The sequence below is a fragment of the Dicentrarchus labrax genome, unplaced genomic scaffold, assembly GCF_905237075.1.
Source record: "Dicentrarchus labrax unplaced genomic scaffold, dlabrax2021, whole genome shotgun sequence".
Classification (NCBI taxonomy): domain Eukaryota; kingdom Metazoa; phylum Chordata; class Actinopteri; family Moronidae; genus Dicentrarchus; species Dicentrarchus labrax.
In genome coordinates, this window is record NW_026136714.1 from 11,952,202 (window position 1) to 11,967,031 (window position 14,830).

The window sequence follows — 14,830 nt, forward strand, 5'->3', positions numbered from 1 at the left end:
CCAATCACAACGCAGTTTATTGATTCTCTTCCCCAACCCATGAACACTTGCATAAACAACCCAGTTAGAGGACAGACAGCTAAGAAGGGACACATAAACACAACCCAAAACCTTTGGGTTATCTTCTAAAGATGAGCAGGATTGCTGGCGTTCTGCGGCGTACTTTTGGATTAGTACGCAATCACGTCGGTACAGATCATATGGGGAATAAATATTACATTATCCCAGAGCAGAAGACATGGACAGGTGAGTTAAGCCTTGGTGTGTTAAATTGGTTTACAAGCTAATTCCATGCAGACTAGTGAAGTTAGCGTCAACAAGCAACTTAATTTAGCCTTCTTCTGTTCCTGTCACTCCTCTGTCTGGACTGACTGTAGTTGTTTTCACTATGATAAACTTAGCTTTTCTTGCCCAGTGTGTTTTATATAGCTGGCTACAAATTCTGTACTCTGTTTTAACATACAAAAACAAACATATTTATATCCCAGCTATGTGTTTTGTATGGTGCCACACCGCTCTCTTCTTAAAATGTGTTGCTGTGGATATGACTTTACCTTTTTTTTTTTTTATAACTACATGTGTGAAAGGACACGTAGTATAAAAAGCTCGCCACTAGATGGAGCAACCGCTTCAATAAAGAGCCTTACCTTTTTAGGTGTTTGAAAATAATATTTCTTGTTCTGTATTTGATGCCGTTCACTGCTGTTAGGATTCTATGGATGGGGGGGGGATTATGGCCGCTCCACTGTCACTGGCCTTCAATAGAAAGGAAAAGAGTCCCCCACTGTTGCAGATGTAATGATTGCTTGTCTGCGATGAGGATTTAGAAGGAGGTCATCTATCCCTACTGAGACATGGCAGTGCTACAGTATGTAATGCTCAAGCCAAGCAGCAGAACTGTGTCATTGGGCTAATCCATGGTGGGATGTCAATGGTGTCCTTCACACCATCCCTGACTGTTAGAAGGCCAAGGACATGCTCGTTGGCCTCGCAGACTCAATGTCCGAGCTTAGTGCAAGTCCTTCTCCACTTGTCCTGTCGTCCTAGAGCGTCTTAAAGAAGTGTGTCTCGGACAGGAAGATGTTGAGGTGTAGGTTATTATGATGACTCATCCCTGCAAAGGGGAACGAGCTTTGGTGACATACTGGCACTGGGGCCTGGCTTAATTTGAGAAACACAACACACGTTGTTTTTTTTACAAGAAGAAGATAATGACATAACTGACAAATGACAACAAAAACACACTGTGAATTCTTCCAATAATTAAGTGTCATACTCATACACCTACCATGAACTTGTTTTGGGGGAAACATTATTATGCACTATGTGTGGGTAAATCCTGTCTCTCCTAGTTTGTCATTAGCAGAATCCAGGCTATAAATCCCACTTTCTCTGCCATTTTCCACCATAAATCATCATCAGCGGGAGTCCTACCCAGACTATAGGCCACAGGTCAAGGGTCACAGGTCCAAGAGCACAACCTTTGCCTGCTCCAGACATGACACTGCTAGTTAACCAGCCATGGACTTTTGGCTTATTAGTAACAAAATGTTATGCCTCGTGATATTGGCCAGAATTATTATGTTTAAGCAGAGTTCACTCCCATTCCAGATAGTGTATTAGTCTAATCTGGGAACAGCACACGGCAGTAATCTTGGAATAATCACACCTACATATGCTTGTGTTTGTCTCCCTCTCTTGGTGCCACATTATACAATTTAGATTAAGTCTTTCTTAAACTAGCACAGGCTGACTAGATATCATACAGTACATACATCCTTGCAGGTTGCAAAGCCTGGTTTGTTTCTGACTGAACTTGACTTTGTGCTTCACCTTTTCTCAGCAGTTTGCCGGGAAACTTGCACCCACCTCGTATTTATAATTCATTACAAGGCTGCTCCTCCACCCTTGGCTGTCAGACTATTCAAATGAGACATCACAGAAGCCCATTTTCTAGCACGCTACAGGCTACCGTATTCACTGTCCAATCACAATGACTGACACTGTGGAGAGACTAGTTGGCCTGTAGAAAAACTGGTTCCAAACAAACACGCTCATAAGAGCTAGACAGGCACATACTCATACACAGACTCATATATACATTCATAATAAACAAATAGAACAATATGGCGCACACATTTGCCTCCTTTTTTATCTGCCACTCAGCCAGTCCAGCCTTGTGGAAATAAAGCAGATGCATTATTCAGTCCATATGTCTTGCTAAAGCGAGCTCTTTTTGATCTTAAACTGATAGGCCAAGCGTGGGCTCAGGGCCTTAAGGCATGGACCGCAGGGCTTTCCACTGCAGCACATGAGTAGTGGTTAAAGTAGGTGAGGAGTCTCTCTCTTCTTCTCTCTCTCTCTCTCTCTCTCTCGACTCTGCTTACTTCTTGTATTTATTTGTCCATCCCCAGTGTTCAGTCAATCCCTCTCTACCTTTATCCATGCTTTGCTGCTCCCATTTTCTACCTCTCTCAATCTGTTAACTTTAGAAAACTGGGGCGTAAGCAATTCTGTGTGTGGTAGGCTGTGTATGAGGACGTTAATGGCTGCTGAGACAGAAAAATGAAAGGAAACAACTCCTTTCTTCATGTGAATCTGTCCTATCTGATTTCAACAACTGCCCAGATTTCTCCCTAGGTTGACCTCTTTATTTGCCTCCAGTTTGTCCTTCCTTCCCTTGCCCCTCCCTTTCATTGCTGCCTCTTGATTTTCTGCCTTTGAAGCCAGTCCAGTGAAGATTTCTATTCACAACATTAGAGTAGTTCAGCAGTGTGGAGGGCTGAACCCAGCAGAGGGCTTTCTATCCCCCCTTTCCTCAGATGCTGCTGCACATCAAAATGAAAAGGCCTAAGTCTGAAGTACACGCCTAGAGAGGGAGAATGTCTGCTTCTGTCTCTGTCTTAAGAAAAGGTCCAGCTAAAGAGGCCGACTGTGTGCTGCTGCCCCACAGAGAGAACTATGCTATGGGCTGTGGAGCCCCAATGATTGTTGTCTATGGCAGGGCTACAAGAGAAAGCCACTGGCAATCTGGCCACTGGTCTTTAGAAGGTCTTTGCCTTGGTGTTGGCTCCATAGAGCTGAATAGAGAATCTATATTCTTCTCTGTATGCGTCTGTCCCCCAGGCCCAGTTCTGCCTAACACTGCACAGGGCGCCATGTCATGCTGCCCAGATGAAAGCGAAGCATTCTGCGGATGGGCTCATTCGTCTTCAGCAGTGGGCCTGCAGCTTTGACGCCTGCCTTCCCTCCCTTTATTTAGGAAGAGAGGCGCGCTGACATTATCGGCCGCTGCAGGCACATTTGAAAATAATTGCCTGTATGATTGCTATTTTTCTTACCTCTTTGAGGAGGTGTAGCCTTTGTCTTGGAATCAATGGCTGCTCAATACTGGACAGGGGAAAGGCAGTTTCCTTTCATGTCTCGGTGAAAAGGATGTATTTTTAGCGCTATTCATTTTAGCAGTGTGTGCCATGCAGTTTTAATCTATTGGTCCTCTCCACTGTGTGGAGAATGGAAGGGATTCAGAGGTTCTTCAGAGGTGTGCCACACTGTTGCAGAGAAAAGATGCATTGACTTGTCGTCCTATCACTATCCCTCTCTCTTTGTCTATTATTTATTTGATTCCCCAGCTCTGTTCTATGAAGTGAAAAACTGAAAAGGCCTCAGTTCTGCTATTTCAGGATGGGTGACTCTGGGGACTGAGGGAGGAGGTATGTGTGTGTTTTTGTACTAGTGTGTGCATCTGTGATTGGGTACATGTGTTTGTGTGGCATAGCAACTACGCGCTGTGTGTGTGTGTGTGTGTGTGTGTGTGTGTGTGTGTGTGTGTGTGTGTGTGTGTGTGTGTGTGTGTGTGTGTGCGCACGCACAATTGTATCTGCTTTGTGTTTTTTTTTTTTTTTTTTTAAAGGAAAAAAAAATTCTGCGATTGTGTGTTTTCTCTCCACTTCATGCCCAAACACACTTAACACAACAACAGATGGCTGTGTGTCATCAGAGCGTTGATTCAAGCCGCATATTTCCATGGAAAGAGTCACAGCGGAGAGAGACGAGGGTCCAAATGGCTGTTTATTCTGCCACAAGTCATCCCCAGGGTGTGATGAAGGAAGGTCTATCCTACAGTAGGACACCGAGTCAGTTTAGCATGGAACGGCTATGTCCAGAGCCGCTACAGTAAATCATGTTAATTGATCAGCAGCTTTGCAATGCATGGGGTTTAAATGAAGGTTGTTTAATCATTATAGGGAAACCAAGTGGGTTTAACTCATCTCGCTGTATACTGTTTGCCAAGTGTGTGTTTGTATGTGTATGTAGTGGAACATCATGGAGTGGCTTAACTACTTCATTAAAAAGGCATTTGAAAAGATAGATGCTGCAAATGAGAAACGGGAAAATTTATTTCTTATGGTAGAACATTACAAATGGGCCTAGCTCCAATATCAAGTAGTTTAGCATTTGCAGATCTATTAAATGCTGCCTAGTAGACAGTAGACCTGTCTCACAACCTACAAATTTCATACGAATTCGATTGTTTGTGCTTCCTGCAAACTGATTTGCTATCTGGTGAGCAATCACGGACATCATTTCTTCCTTTTGGCCCGGATGTGATTCACTGTCCAATGCATTCATGTCTCTCTCTGGTCAGATGGCCAGCAAGATGTTTTGACACCTCGGGGCTCCTTGTCTGTCAGCAACTCAGCCAGAAAGACTGACAGACAGACCGACACACAAGCAGACATCTCCTGGAGCCTGCCGCTGCTTATTCAATTCAGAATATTTTAATAAAGCAGACAGGCAGAGAGAAATAAGGCTAGGAGGAAGGAAGGAAAGATAAGGCCGAGGGAGACTCACAGAGGGTGGAAAAGAAGGTGGGGTATAGAAAGTGAGTGACAAAGAACAAGGGGGATGCTGACATATGGGGTGAAATTATAGAGTGGGGGAAGAATGGAGAGAGTGAAAGTGAAAGGAGGGTTTCTGACAGAAAGAGGGTGAAATGAGTGGGTGGAACAGGGAGACAGATATAGGGGGAGAGATAGAAGGTGGAGGTAGGTTAATGGAGAGAGAGAGTGGGGGGGACTGAAGGTGCAATGGAAGGAAAAGGAAGGGGGTTGGATGAGAGTGATGGAGGTGAATAGAAAGGGGTGGACAGCTTGGTGTATGGACATCACACGCATGGGGCCTCAGAGGAGCTGGGGAGGAAGGAGGGGTGTCCACACCGCTCCACAGCCTCACAAAGGACGCTGACTTCCTGGCTTGCCGTGGTCCTTTTCTATAACCCATCGGGAAGAAACTTCAAGAGGGATGGGTGGTCTTAAGTGGAAGGGGCTTAAGTATCCCTTCCACCCTCAAGTACGCCCGCGTTTAGTTAAAAGTAACACACAGGGGAAATCAGAGTATTCTTTTCAGCATGTTATTACTTTTATATGAATTATTCTTCTCTGTTCTGCCGTGAGTCGCTCAAGCCTCAGCGGGATCGACAGCAACAGGGACAAACAGAATGAGGACTGAATAAAAAAATAATAATAAAAAAAACCCTGAACAGCCGCAGCAGGCCTACTTTACGCCTAAGCTCCTCCTCTCACCAGAACTGATGCAAAACAACGGCAGGCCTTTTCCCTCTAAACCTCATCCCGCGTCACTAGGCTCAGGGCTAATGGGTAACCATGGTTACAGGCCTCACACATCCCCTCCATTTTTTTCCCGTGGAAATAGATTGGAGGAAGAGAGAGCGAGAAGGAGAGGGTGTCAGTATTGGTACCTGGTTGTCCTTGTATCACTGATGCTTATCCGATCACTCCATCTTCATAAAGCTGTCCATTACCATGCATGTACTGGTCCCCTGTCCCTCTCCAGCACGCAGCTCAGCTGGAGGGGAATAAACTAAGCTCAACTTGGGCTGATGGGCTCACTGGCTTCAGGGCGGCTTTTTGTTTCACCACAGTGTGAGGCCTTGGAAGTCACTGTTTTACCTTTTCACATCCACGACGCCTGAGAAAGCTGCTCTCATATTGAGCTGAAGGTGAATACCGTGCAAGTGGTGCAATCTGTTCAGAGACAAGTGAACGAAGGCTAGTGTTTCTCAGGATAGACGCCGGTGTTGATGATGAGGTGCACCAGATGTAGGTCTTCTAGTTGCAGTCAGATGCAGGGAGCTCATTGTGTTTCTGTTTCAAGGGCTCTTCATACCCGGATGTTGCCAATCGAAGTGTGTTCCCCTGACATCTTGTGTCTGTAATCAAAGACAGAGTGCACACCATGAGAGAGACAGCCCAAGACACCCAGAATGACATTGTGGAGGTGAAAAACCTCTCAGGTCGCCCCCAGCAGTACTCACCTGGGAGCTGATGTGTGAAGTTGGGGGTTTTGTGTGTGTGTGTGTGTGTGTGTGTGAGTATGGGTGTGTGTGTGTTGAAGTAGGTGATGGAGTTTAGCGGGGTGTGTTAAGGGTTCAAAGAGCAGCCCTCGGAGCGCATCACGTCCTACTCTAACGAACAGGAAGCATAGGCGTACCTGCCATTTGATTGGCTCCCGATCTGGCTGCCACGGCAACCCCTCACCCATCCTGCCTCCCTGTCTCCTCCCTTCCTCCCTTTCCTCTCCCCTCCCCCCTCACGGCTAGGCTCTCAGATGAGCCGCGCTCAGACAGGTGAGATGGCTCATGAATATTTATGCAGTGGGATTTCATTCCTCCTGCCGCTGGCCCCTCCCCCTCTCCAACGCAGTGCTGCGTTTGTCCTTCACGGTAAGAGGCAGCGTCCTCGCTCCTGTCCCTCAGGTTAATCTGCCTGCTCCCTAGCCAGAGTGTGCATGTGCGTGTGTGTGTGTATGTGTGTGTGTGTGTGTGCGCATTTGACTGGTAAGTAGGTTTCCCCTAGTGAGTGATGAGAAGGCAGACCTGTCACAAGGGGCCCCGCTGAGATCGAGAGCTCCTAACACCTTTCATACATCTCTCTCTCTCTCTCTCTCTCTCTCTCTCTCTCTCTCTCTCTCTCTCTCTCTCTGAAGGAGAAGGTGTGTGTATGTCTGAACTGTGAAGCAGTAAGATAGCTTATACCCAGTTTGATAACTGTCAGTGTCAGGGATCCTAAACTATACACTATATGAAGCTAACTCAGTCAGTCGATCATAAACTGATTTTAATTTATATTTTGTATTAGTTAAATCTACTTAATGTTTCTTAATAAAAAATGTTGTACTTTTTAGACAGACAAGGAAGGCAACTTTGTAGTATGTTGACACAAATGTATGATTCCAAGCAAGACAAGCATGATTTTAAGACACAGCCATGGATTCACTTGTGATAGAAAAAAAAAATTGTGTCTTTGCATTCTTTTGTGATTTGAACAGCTGTTACATTTACTAGTGACAGCTTTTAAATATGAAGGGTTTATTGCTTTTCTTCATTTTATATTTCATTAGAATTGTAGACATCACTTTGGGCTGTGGTAACTTCTGATAGATTAAGTTGTTAAGCAATCAAATTTTTAAAAGAATATATAGATGCTCGGATGTGTTTGATTCGAAAAATAAAGAACTACTTTTTTTTAAACTGTAGATTAATTAGTAATGACTGTAATTGTTAGTTGCAGGCAGCCCCCTTAAAATGAGAAATCTTTGTGCAAATAAAGTGCTGGGCCAGCCAATTCTGTTATGCTAGATTACTGAAGAGCAGGGCTATAGCAGAGGGAAAGTAGTGTGTTTCCTCTGAACTTTTGTCAGAGAATGCTATATAGTATTGGCTTATGTGTTATCCTGCAGTTGTCCCAGATCGGAGATTACAAAGACAGCAAGATTCACCCCAATCAGACTGACAAGCCTCCTCCCAATGTGTATGTGGTGGGAGGATCAGCCATGTTTCGTAAATGTATGTACATACTGTATTTGTTATTCAAATCCAAGGATAAAAGACATGGTGGAAGGGGTTTAGTCATGCTGCGAAAGCAACAAGACAAGAGGAGAGCCATGTTAGAATGTAACAGAGAGTAGAGGGGGAGATGCAACCTAGCAGAGAGAGAGACAGAAAAAGTGGGTGCCTCTCTTTATGCTTATTAGTTAGGCATTAGCTGTAGCTAAGCACATTGCTTGTGGGGACTGTATCATAATTGTACAATTTCAGTCTGCTGCCACCCACACCCAATGCAAATATGGATACGATCTGTTTATAATTAGCATACCTGTTAAATGTATTTGTTAGTATTGCCTAGAGAACACAGCCTTTTGTTTGCTGGCAGATGTTTTTGTTCTGCTATCGTGGGGGTTTTCTAGGAAACTGTTTCTCAGAAGACATTTTAAGGCATACATGTAAACAAATGTGAGAATCATAGAATGTGATTTGCACGTTGCTGGGCTAGCTTTGCAGATAAGGTGAGAGAAAATGCAGTGTTTTTGTCAGACCTGGATATCAGGAAAGTAAAGCCGCAGAGCTGGAGCCTGTGAGGCCCTATAGTGACAATCTAGTGGGAACCAAAGCAGAACTAAAGCAATACTAGCCTAATTAGCTGACCTGATTACTATATAGGCTGGATAAAGTATGGAAAGGAATCATCCTCATAAGGCATAATTACAAACCAGCACATGCATGAAAAATATTTTCCATCTTCAGTGGAATTAGTTTAAAACCAAACAGATTTGGTTTAAGAACTTTTATTAAGAAGGCACAAGCAAAGCAACAACACAGCCTCCTATATATACACACACACATAGCCACTTTTGAATGCCATCATTCATCCATCCCTTTGCCATAACTATCTGTTATGGCTGAAGTAAACATTAAGGCCATCAGTCTGCGGTGTGCATGGAGGTGGTTGCCTCCATTTGTCCATGTCCAGTCAGCTGCGGAGAAACGGTGATGGAATCCTGACAGATTGTCTGTGTTTTGGAGCGTGTTGTTTTCCTTGCCCATCCATTTCTCTCCTCCTAGCCATGTTTGCCATGCATCATCTCTCTCTCTCGCTCTCTTTTTTCTCTCTCTCTCTCTCTCTCTCTCTCTCTCTCCCTCCTTCTACCTCCTCCTCCTCCGTTGCTCATCATTTCTCGGAGGGATGGGAGCGATGGAAGGACATCCGGCTACCTGCGAGGAGAAACTATGGAAACACAGCACTTGTTATTAGTGATCACTGTATGAAGCTTCGCAGCACCACACAAAGACACAACCATAACCGGCTCTTTTTAATTCTCTCACTCTCTCTCTTATTCTGCCTCTATCTCTCTCCAATGCCTCCCCCCACACCTCCTACCCCCCCCCCACCTCCATCTCCATCTCCATGTCATTGTGTGCCAGCCAAACTTGTCTAATCAGCAGATTCGACCAAAATAATTGGCGGTGGCCTTGCTGCTAGCGAGCGTCGTGCTGTATACAGATAGGGAAAGGAGCACTTAATATTCCACGCAGCTCGTGCCTCTCCTGTTCTCTGTGATATCTGACCTCTTTTGTCTCCTGCTCGGCTTGATGTTGATTTTGGAGGGCATTGTTAGCCAGAGCGCTGTGATTGGAAGAGGTTGTCAGTGAGGGGGGCTGTGGTTGGTTGGGTTAAAGGGAGGCTGATTTGCATAAAGGCTTAGCCCAGATTTGGAGCCACTCAGCGAGATCTGAGGAGAAGGGCCCGAGGGCCACGAGGTAATCATCCATGGCCTGTCACAGTGCTGTCATCCCTCTGTGTATTTGTGTGTCTGTGCGTCTGTCTGTATCTGTGTGTCTGTGCGAGCAGGAGACAGAGAGCATTGTATCTGTGCCTCTTTGTGTTTGTTTGTATTCCTTTGCGTTTTGTATGCATCATTGTTGAGCATCTCCATCTCACTCATGCTCCCTCTCGCTGTCTTTTTTTTTTGGTTTCCCAGGACGGCTCGTCCGTGCCAAGCGGATGGTAGTGGCAGCCAATCCTACAGAATATGAATATATAGAAGGCAGCATACCGATGGAGTGGGACGGTAAGTCTGGACTGCAGCATCACTGTTACACACTTTAACTATCACTATCATGGATAAATGACAATGTTAACAAAAGAGCTACCCAGCAGAGTACACAAAGTGCTGCACAAATAAAATGGAATAACAAATTCATGGCAGCATCTATTGGGGCCTAGGCTAATCCACTGATTTTCCTTCTTTTTTTTATCATACTGTGAGATGGGGGTTGGGAAAAGCGTATTCATGAGTTTATCAAAGACGCCTTCTGCTGGTGTTATACAACCGTACCATAAAATAGTGTTTCAAATTTCTTACAACTGGATACAAACTGTTCCCTCTGTCTCAGACTGGCTTTATCCACCTTAAACCCCTCATCCTGCTTCGCCCCATCCCTCATGCATTTTCATCAGGATGCAAATAAGAAAGGGATAAAAGAGGCCCAGAATCCCTGTGCTAGCTGGAGGAAGAGTTAGAAAATCTCTTCTCTCTCTCTCTCTCTCTCTCTCTCTCTCTCTCTCTCTCTCTCTCTCTCTCTCTCTCTCCCTTTCTGGCTCCCTTTAACCTGCTCTGCTATGCAGCCAGCTCAGCCAAAATAGAGCTCCTTAAAAAAAAAAAAAAAAGAGAGATGACAGACAGACACAGTTCTACTCAGGAGGAGAAAGAAGGACAGAGGTACTGATGGAGGATGACGGAGTGGGTACTTTCAAATTCAAAGATCAGAGCAGATCCACACTTTCTCTTCTGAGACACAGCACTCAGTGGCCCTGCTCTGCCTAGACTACAGCGGTATCAGTGTTTTGAGTTTATCGTGTGTATAACTTGGATGTGTTGCCATTCTGCATGTTTCCCTATCGTTTGTGAAGTGAAATGAATACAAAACAAACTGAAAACTACCAACCAAACTAGCTTGGTTACTCATTAGTTGCACCGAGCTACTGTAGTGCCCTGAAACTCAGCGATGCCATAGCCGCAGCCTCTAAATATGACTGCGGGTTTTGTTTGTGCAGCGTATGTTTGTGTGGGTGTTCTCACTCCTCTTTTTCTTCCTCCTCTCTTCTACTCCTCCAGCTTGGATCCGAGGCAGACGGAGGGAGCCCCCCTCCATCGAGGTACGTCTCCCCCCTCCCTTCTAGCCTCCCCGCTGTGCTGATGGTTGGACTCTGGGGGAATGGTTATAAGGGAGGGAAAGAAGCAAAGATGGAGAGGAAAGGCTTTGATTTGTTTTATCTTACAGTTTTCGAACTGAATCCAGGAACTTTGGGGGACAGGTGTTAAAATAAACAGCAGCTGAAGTGCATTGATGGCGAGACGGAGAGCAAAGACAGCCTCTGAACAAGGGGCTCACTGACACCATGTCCTAGTTTACTTTCTTTTTTTCCCAGCAAAAGCCTGCATCTTGGCTTTTTGTGTTTTATTTCTGGCAGTCTCCAAGATGGGAATGGTGGAGGAGTGCAGTTTTTCCCCTCGTGTACCTCTCATTGGGTTTATTGCTCTTTAAATGTGAGAATGCTGGAAATTATTTGGCCGGCGAAATGTGGGTCTATAGGAAATCCCTTGGAAGGTCCAATACCCAGGCACTCTTTCTATCTCTCTGTCCTCTCTCCCTACCAGTGGCCAATGCCATCCCCTGCCTCTATTGCCAGAACATTCTCTTCCAATTTTCTGCCTTGCGTTTGCCCAATAGCTGCCATCGACAGCTGGACAGTGTTGATGTGGCCAAGGCTTCACTCCCAGCACATTACCCTACCCCTTGTCACGCTCCCTCTATTCCCGGTCCAAGCCGACATAAATTGATTGGATTAAATCCTGTCATTAACAGGCTGGAAAAGCAGCTCAGTATGTTTGTCCCCCCCCCCCAAAGCGGGGCTTTTTGGCCACGGCTCTCCCCTCTCTTTTCCAGTCCTTTAGTTCTGCCAACACACAACAGCATTATGCCCAGTCCTCCCTTCCTTTTTGGTTTCCCATGCTAGGGAAAGGCTAACATCTCTGGACACACTAGCTGGGGCTCAAGTGGGTAACTATTCCACCGGTGGACTTTGTTCAGGTTATAATTGTTTCCATGAGCTGGAATGGTTGTTTATATTGCGAATGCCTCCTGTCATGTTAGTTTACCAATCCGTTCCAAGCACTACAATTTTAACCAGGGTTTATTGGACCAATATAGGTTAACTGAACACACTTGTTCTTTTTCTAGTAAATGTCCTACTTTATACTCGACAGACACACACATTTGTTCCTGGAAGATGCCCAAGTCCAACTTCGTGTCTCCTCTACTTTTGACTAGTGAGCAGTTGGCTTTTTGTGCCGTGCACTAAAAGAAAACAGAGGCAGCTGATTACAGAGGGAGAATTATCACTGGTTCAGTTTGCAGGACAGTTTGGAGGTTCCATTAAGTAATCTTGTAGTCAATCTCCATTTTCTCAAATCTTCAGGAAACTGCCGCCTCAACATTTCCAATACCACAGACCTTTTGTAGATGATGTCTGGTATGGGGTGGGCGATATATTTGTCAAGCGTCAGAGATTTTGCCATATTGTTTAATTGCTTTAATTGATCTAGGCAGCCATAGTGGGAAATGTTGTCAATTTATAAGCAGGACTGCTTTATTGGATTTTTATTATTTATATAAAATGTGACAAAAAATCTTGATTTGTCAGGTATTCAATATATTTCAATGAGTCAAAAACCCACATTCCTGCTTGATTAATTTATTCACTAACTGTTTTTGAAATTATTTTCCAAAAAATGTAATATATTATGAAATATATTGGTATCGTGATAAAAAATTATAGACATAGAAGACTTCTTCCATATCACCCACCTGTAAAGCTCAGTGTCACAGACAACACGTAACCAATAATTCTATTCTATCTATAATAAAGTTATTATACTCTTGAATGTCATTGACGAAGGTCTTGAATACTTTTTCTGGCCTGGCATAGACAGTAACATTAGTCATATGGTTTTTTTGTTTTGTATGTGGTTGCGTGCTGTCGGGTGACTTTATACATCTATAAACTATAAGTGGGATTGCTGTGACACTGGCATGCACAGGAGGCTGTAGCAAACACTGCACAGTAGGTTGGAAGCTCATTGACTCATAATTGGGAAGTGTCGATTTTTGCAGAGTTAAGAGTTCATTTTAATTGGTTAATCCATCCATCATCAGGTTCCAGGTCACTTTAAATGATTCAGTATATTACTAGGAATTACTGTTGTATATAGCTGGGAAGTACTGACAAAAATGTGATATGAATGTCAATACATTCATGCATTTAATAAATAACTCTAGGCCATATCGTTCCAACTAGTTTTCCATCATTCTTTCACTGGTACAAGCATGAAAAAGGTATTAAATACCATTCTCCAGTATGTGGTATTAAAAAGGTGTTACATTTAATTTGGTGAACACTGCAGAAACCCTGAATATGAATGTATGTCCATCTGTGTATTTTATAGGAGCTGCGGAAGAATGAGTCTAACAGGGTGCAGATCAAAATAAAGGCCCAGGAGCTGGATGAGAGAGATCTGGTCCTACAGGCAAAGGAGTATGAGGAAGGTCTGGTGGCAACTCCTACAAAGACTTTGGCCAAGGGCCATGCAGCAGCCACCAGCTTCGGCAAGCAAGAGCTCAGCGAAGACCCCACCAGCACTGCAAACACATTCCAGCCTGGCTCCTGGATGCCCAATCCCAAGAAATAGACAGAGACAGCCACATACACTGAGACCGCTGTACAATATAATACAATTCAATAGAAAAAGCTCTGCAATAAATACTATCTATGTGAAACTGATATTCACTTTTAGTTGAGACTTTGAAATGTAATGTAAGAAACACCTTCCAGTATAATGCAATCCAAGTCAACAGAGGAAGTATTTATTTCATGGCTGTTTTATTGGGCTGTATTACATTATACGAGGGGTTCTATTTTTCCAGTCCCTCTGTGTATATTGTATATACACAAGATTATAACCATCACTTATCTCGAAACTTACTATGAGTGACCACAGTGATTTAATGTTGCTCGAAGGTCTGTTAATAAAGCAAATAACAACTGAAATGGTTGTGCTTCAGTAGTCAGGGTACACAAATTATAAACACATTGTATCATGTTTGAGAGAGATTGTAAGAAATAATTTCAAATAAATGTTGACTATTTTAATGACATCATTGACCAATATATATTAAAATTTTTAACATCAAGCTGATCAGAAGAACAAACCTCGAGAAACCTCTAGATAAGATCACTCTTTTTAACTTGAACTCTGAAATCAGTAAAGGTGGTGCATGCAGCTGTAGTTACATGAAATGTTAATGTTTCTGTTTATCATGGAGGTGGCGTCTGCTGCTTGTAAATCACAAGTCAAAAGAATGAGTAATGTTACAGCATATTGATCCCTAGTAAGAAGTTCTTTCACTCGAGGTCGGAGTGCAGAGTTGCTGAACTGAAGTTCAGCAGGGTTGAATACTCGCTAAAAGAGAAGCATGAACTAGGATCCTGCCATTGCAAACAGTCTCCCTACTCAGTATGATTTACCAAATGCTCTCAAGAGGTAACAGTATAATGGATACAACTTCAAGAGAAAGAAAAGGAATATGTAGGAATGGGTGCATGTCGGTATTTAGAGTCATCTGTTTTAACTGCTTCTATACAAGTTCACAGGTACTTAGAATCACGGTACCTATAGAAAGCATCCATCCCTTGTTTGACTTGTTTTATCACTTTAAACTGAGTCACAGTCAATATAATTCCCTTTTAGTTCTAATTAGTAAAAAAAAAAGACTACCAAACAAAGCCAGATGACGAATAGATAAACATAGTATATAAAATACTAAATATTGCCTGCGTAAGAATAAAACCTTCAGGGCCATGGAAATTATATTTTATCCTTTTTTATTTGGATATTCCTTTGGCTTCAT

The 14,830-nt window shown here is 43.6% G+C and overlaps 1 protein-coding gene and 1 long non-coding RNA gene across 2 annotated transcripts; one reads left to right on the forward strand and one right to left on the reverse strand.

Moving 5' to 3' along the window:
* The first annotated feature begins 36 nt into the window (after positions 1 to 36).
* Positions 37 to 14,077, forward strand: ndufaf2 (NADH:ubiquinone oxidoreductase complex assembly factor 2). Its single transcript, XM_051421494.1, has 4 exons — positions 37 to 246; positions 9,841 to 9,930; positions 10,978 to 11,018; positions 13,369 to 14,077. Exons 1-4 carry the CDS (start codon positions 132 to 134, stop codon positions 13,609 to 13,611), a joined length of 489 nt encoding a protein of 162 aa, XP_051277454.1. The 5' UTR covers positions 37 to 131; the 3' UTR covers positions 13,612 to 14,077.
* On the reverse strand, positions 8,631 to 9,401 carry LOC127375545 (uncharacterized). The gene is made up of 2 exons (XR_007887381.1): positions 9,251 to 9,401; positions 8,631 to 9,086 (listed from the first exon to the last, which is right to left on the reverse strand). It is a non-coding gene; the product is annotated as an uncharacterized LOC127375545 (long non-coding RNA).
* Positions 14,078 to 14,830: the final 753 nt, after the last annotated feature.

Bases quoted from the DNA above. Each gene is read 5' to 3' on its own strand.
- ndufaf2 (XM_051421494.1), top strand. From the start codon at position 132: ATGAGCAGGATTGCTGGCGTTCTGCGGCGTACTTTTGGATTAGTACGC. The intron at 247-9,840 runs GTGAGTTAAGCC...TTGGTTTCCCAG, and splicing joins AGAGCAGAAGACATGGACAG to GACGGCTCGTCCGTGCCAAG. The intron at 9,931-10,977 runs GTAAGTCTGGAC...CTACTCCTCCAG, and splicing joins CATACCGATGGAGTGGGACG to CTTGGATCCGAGGCAGACGG.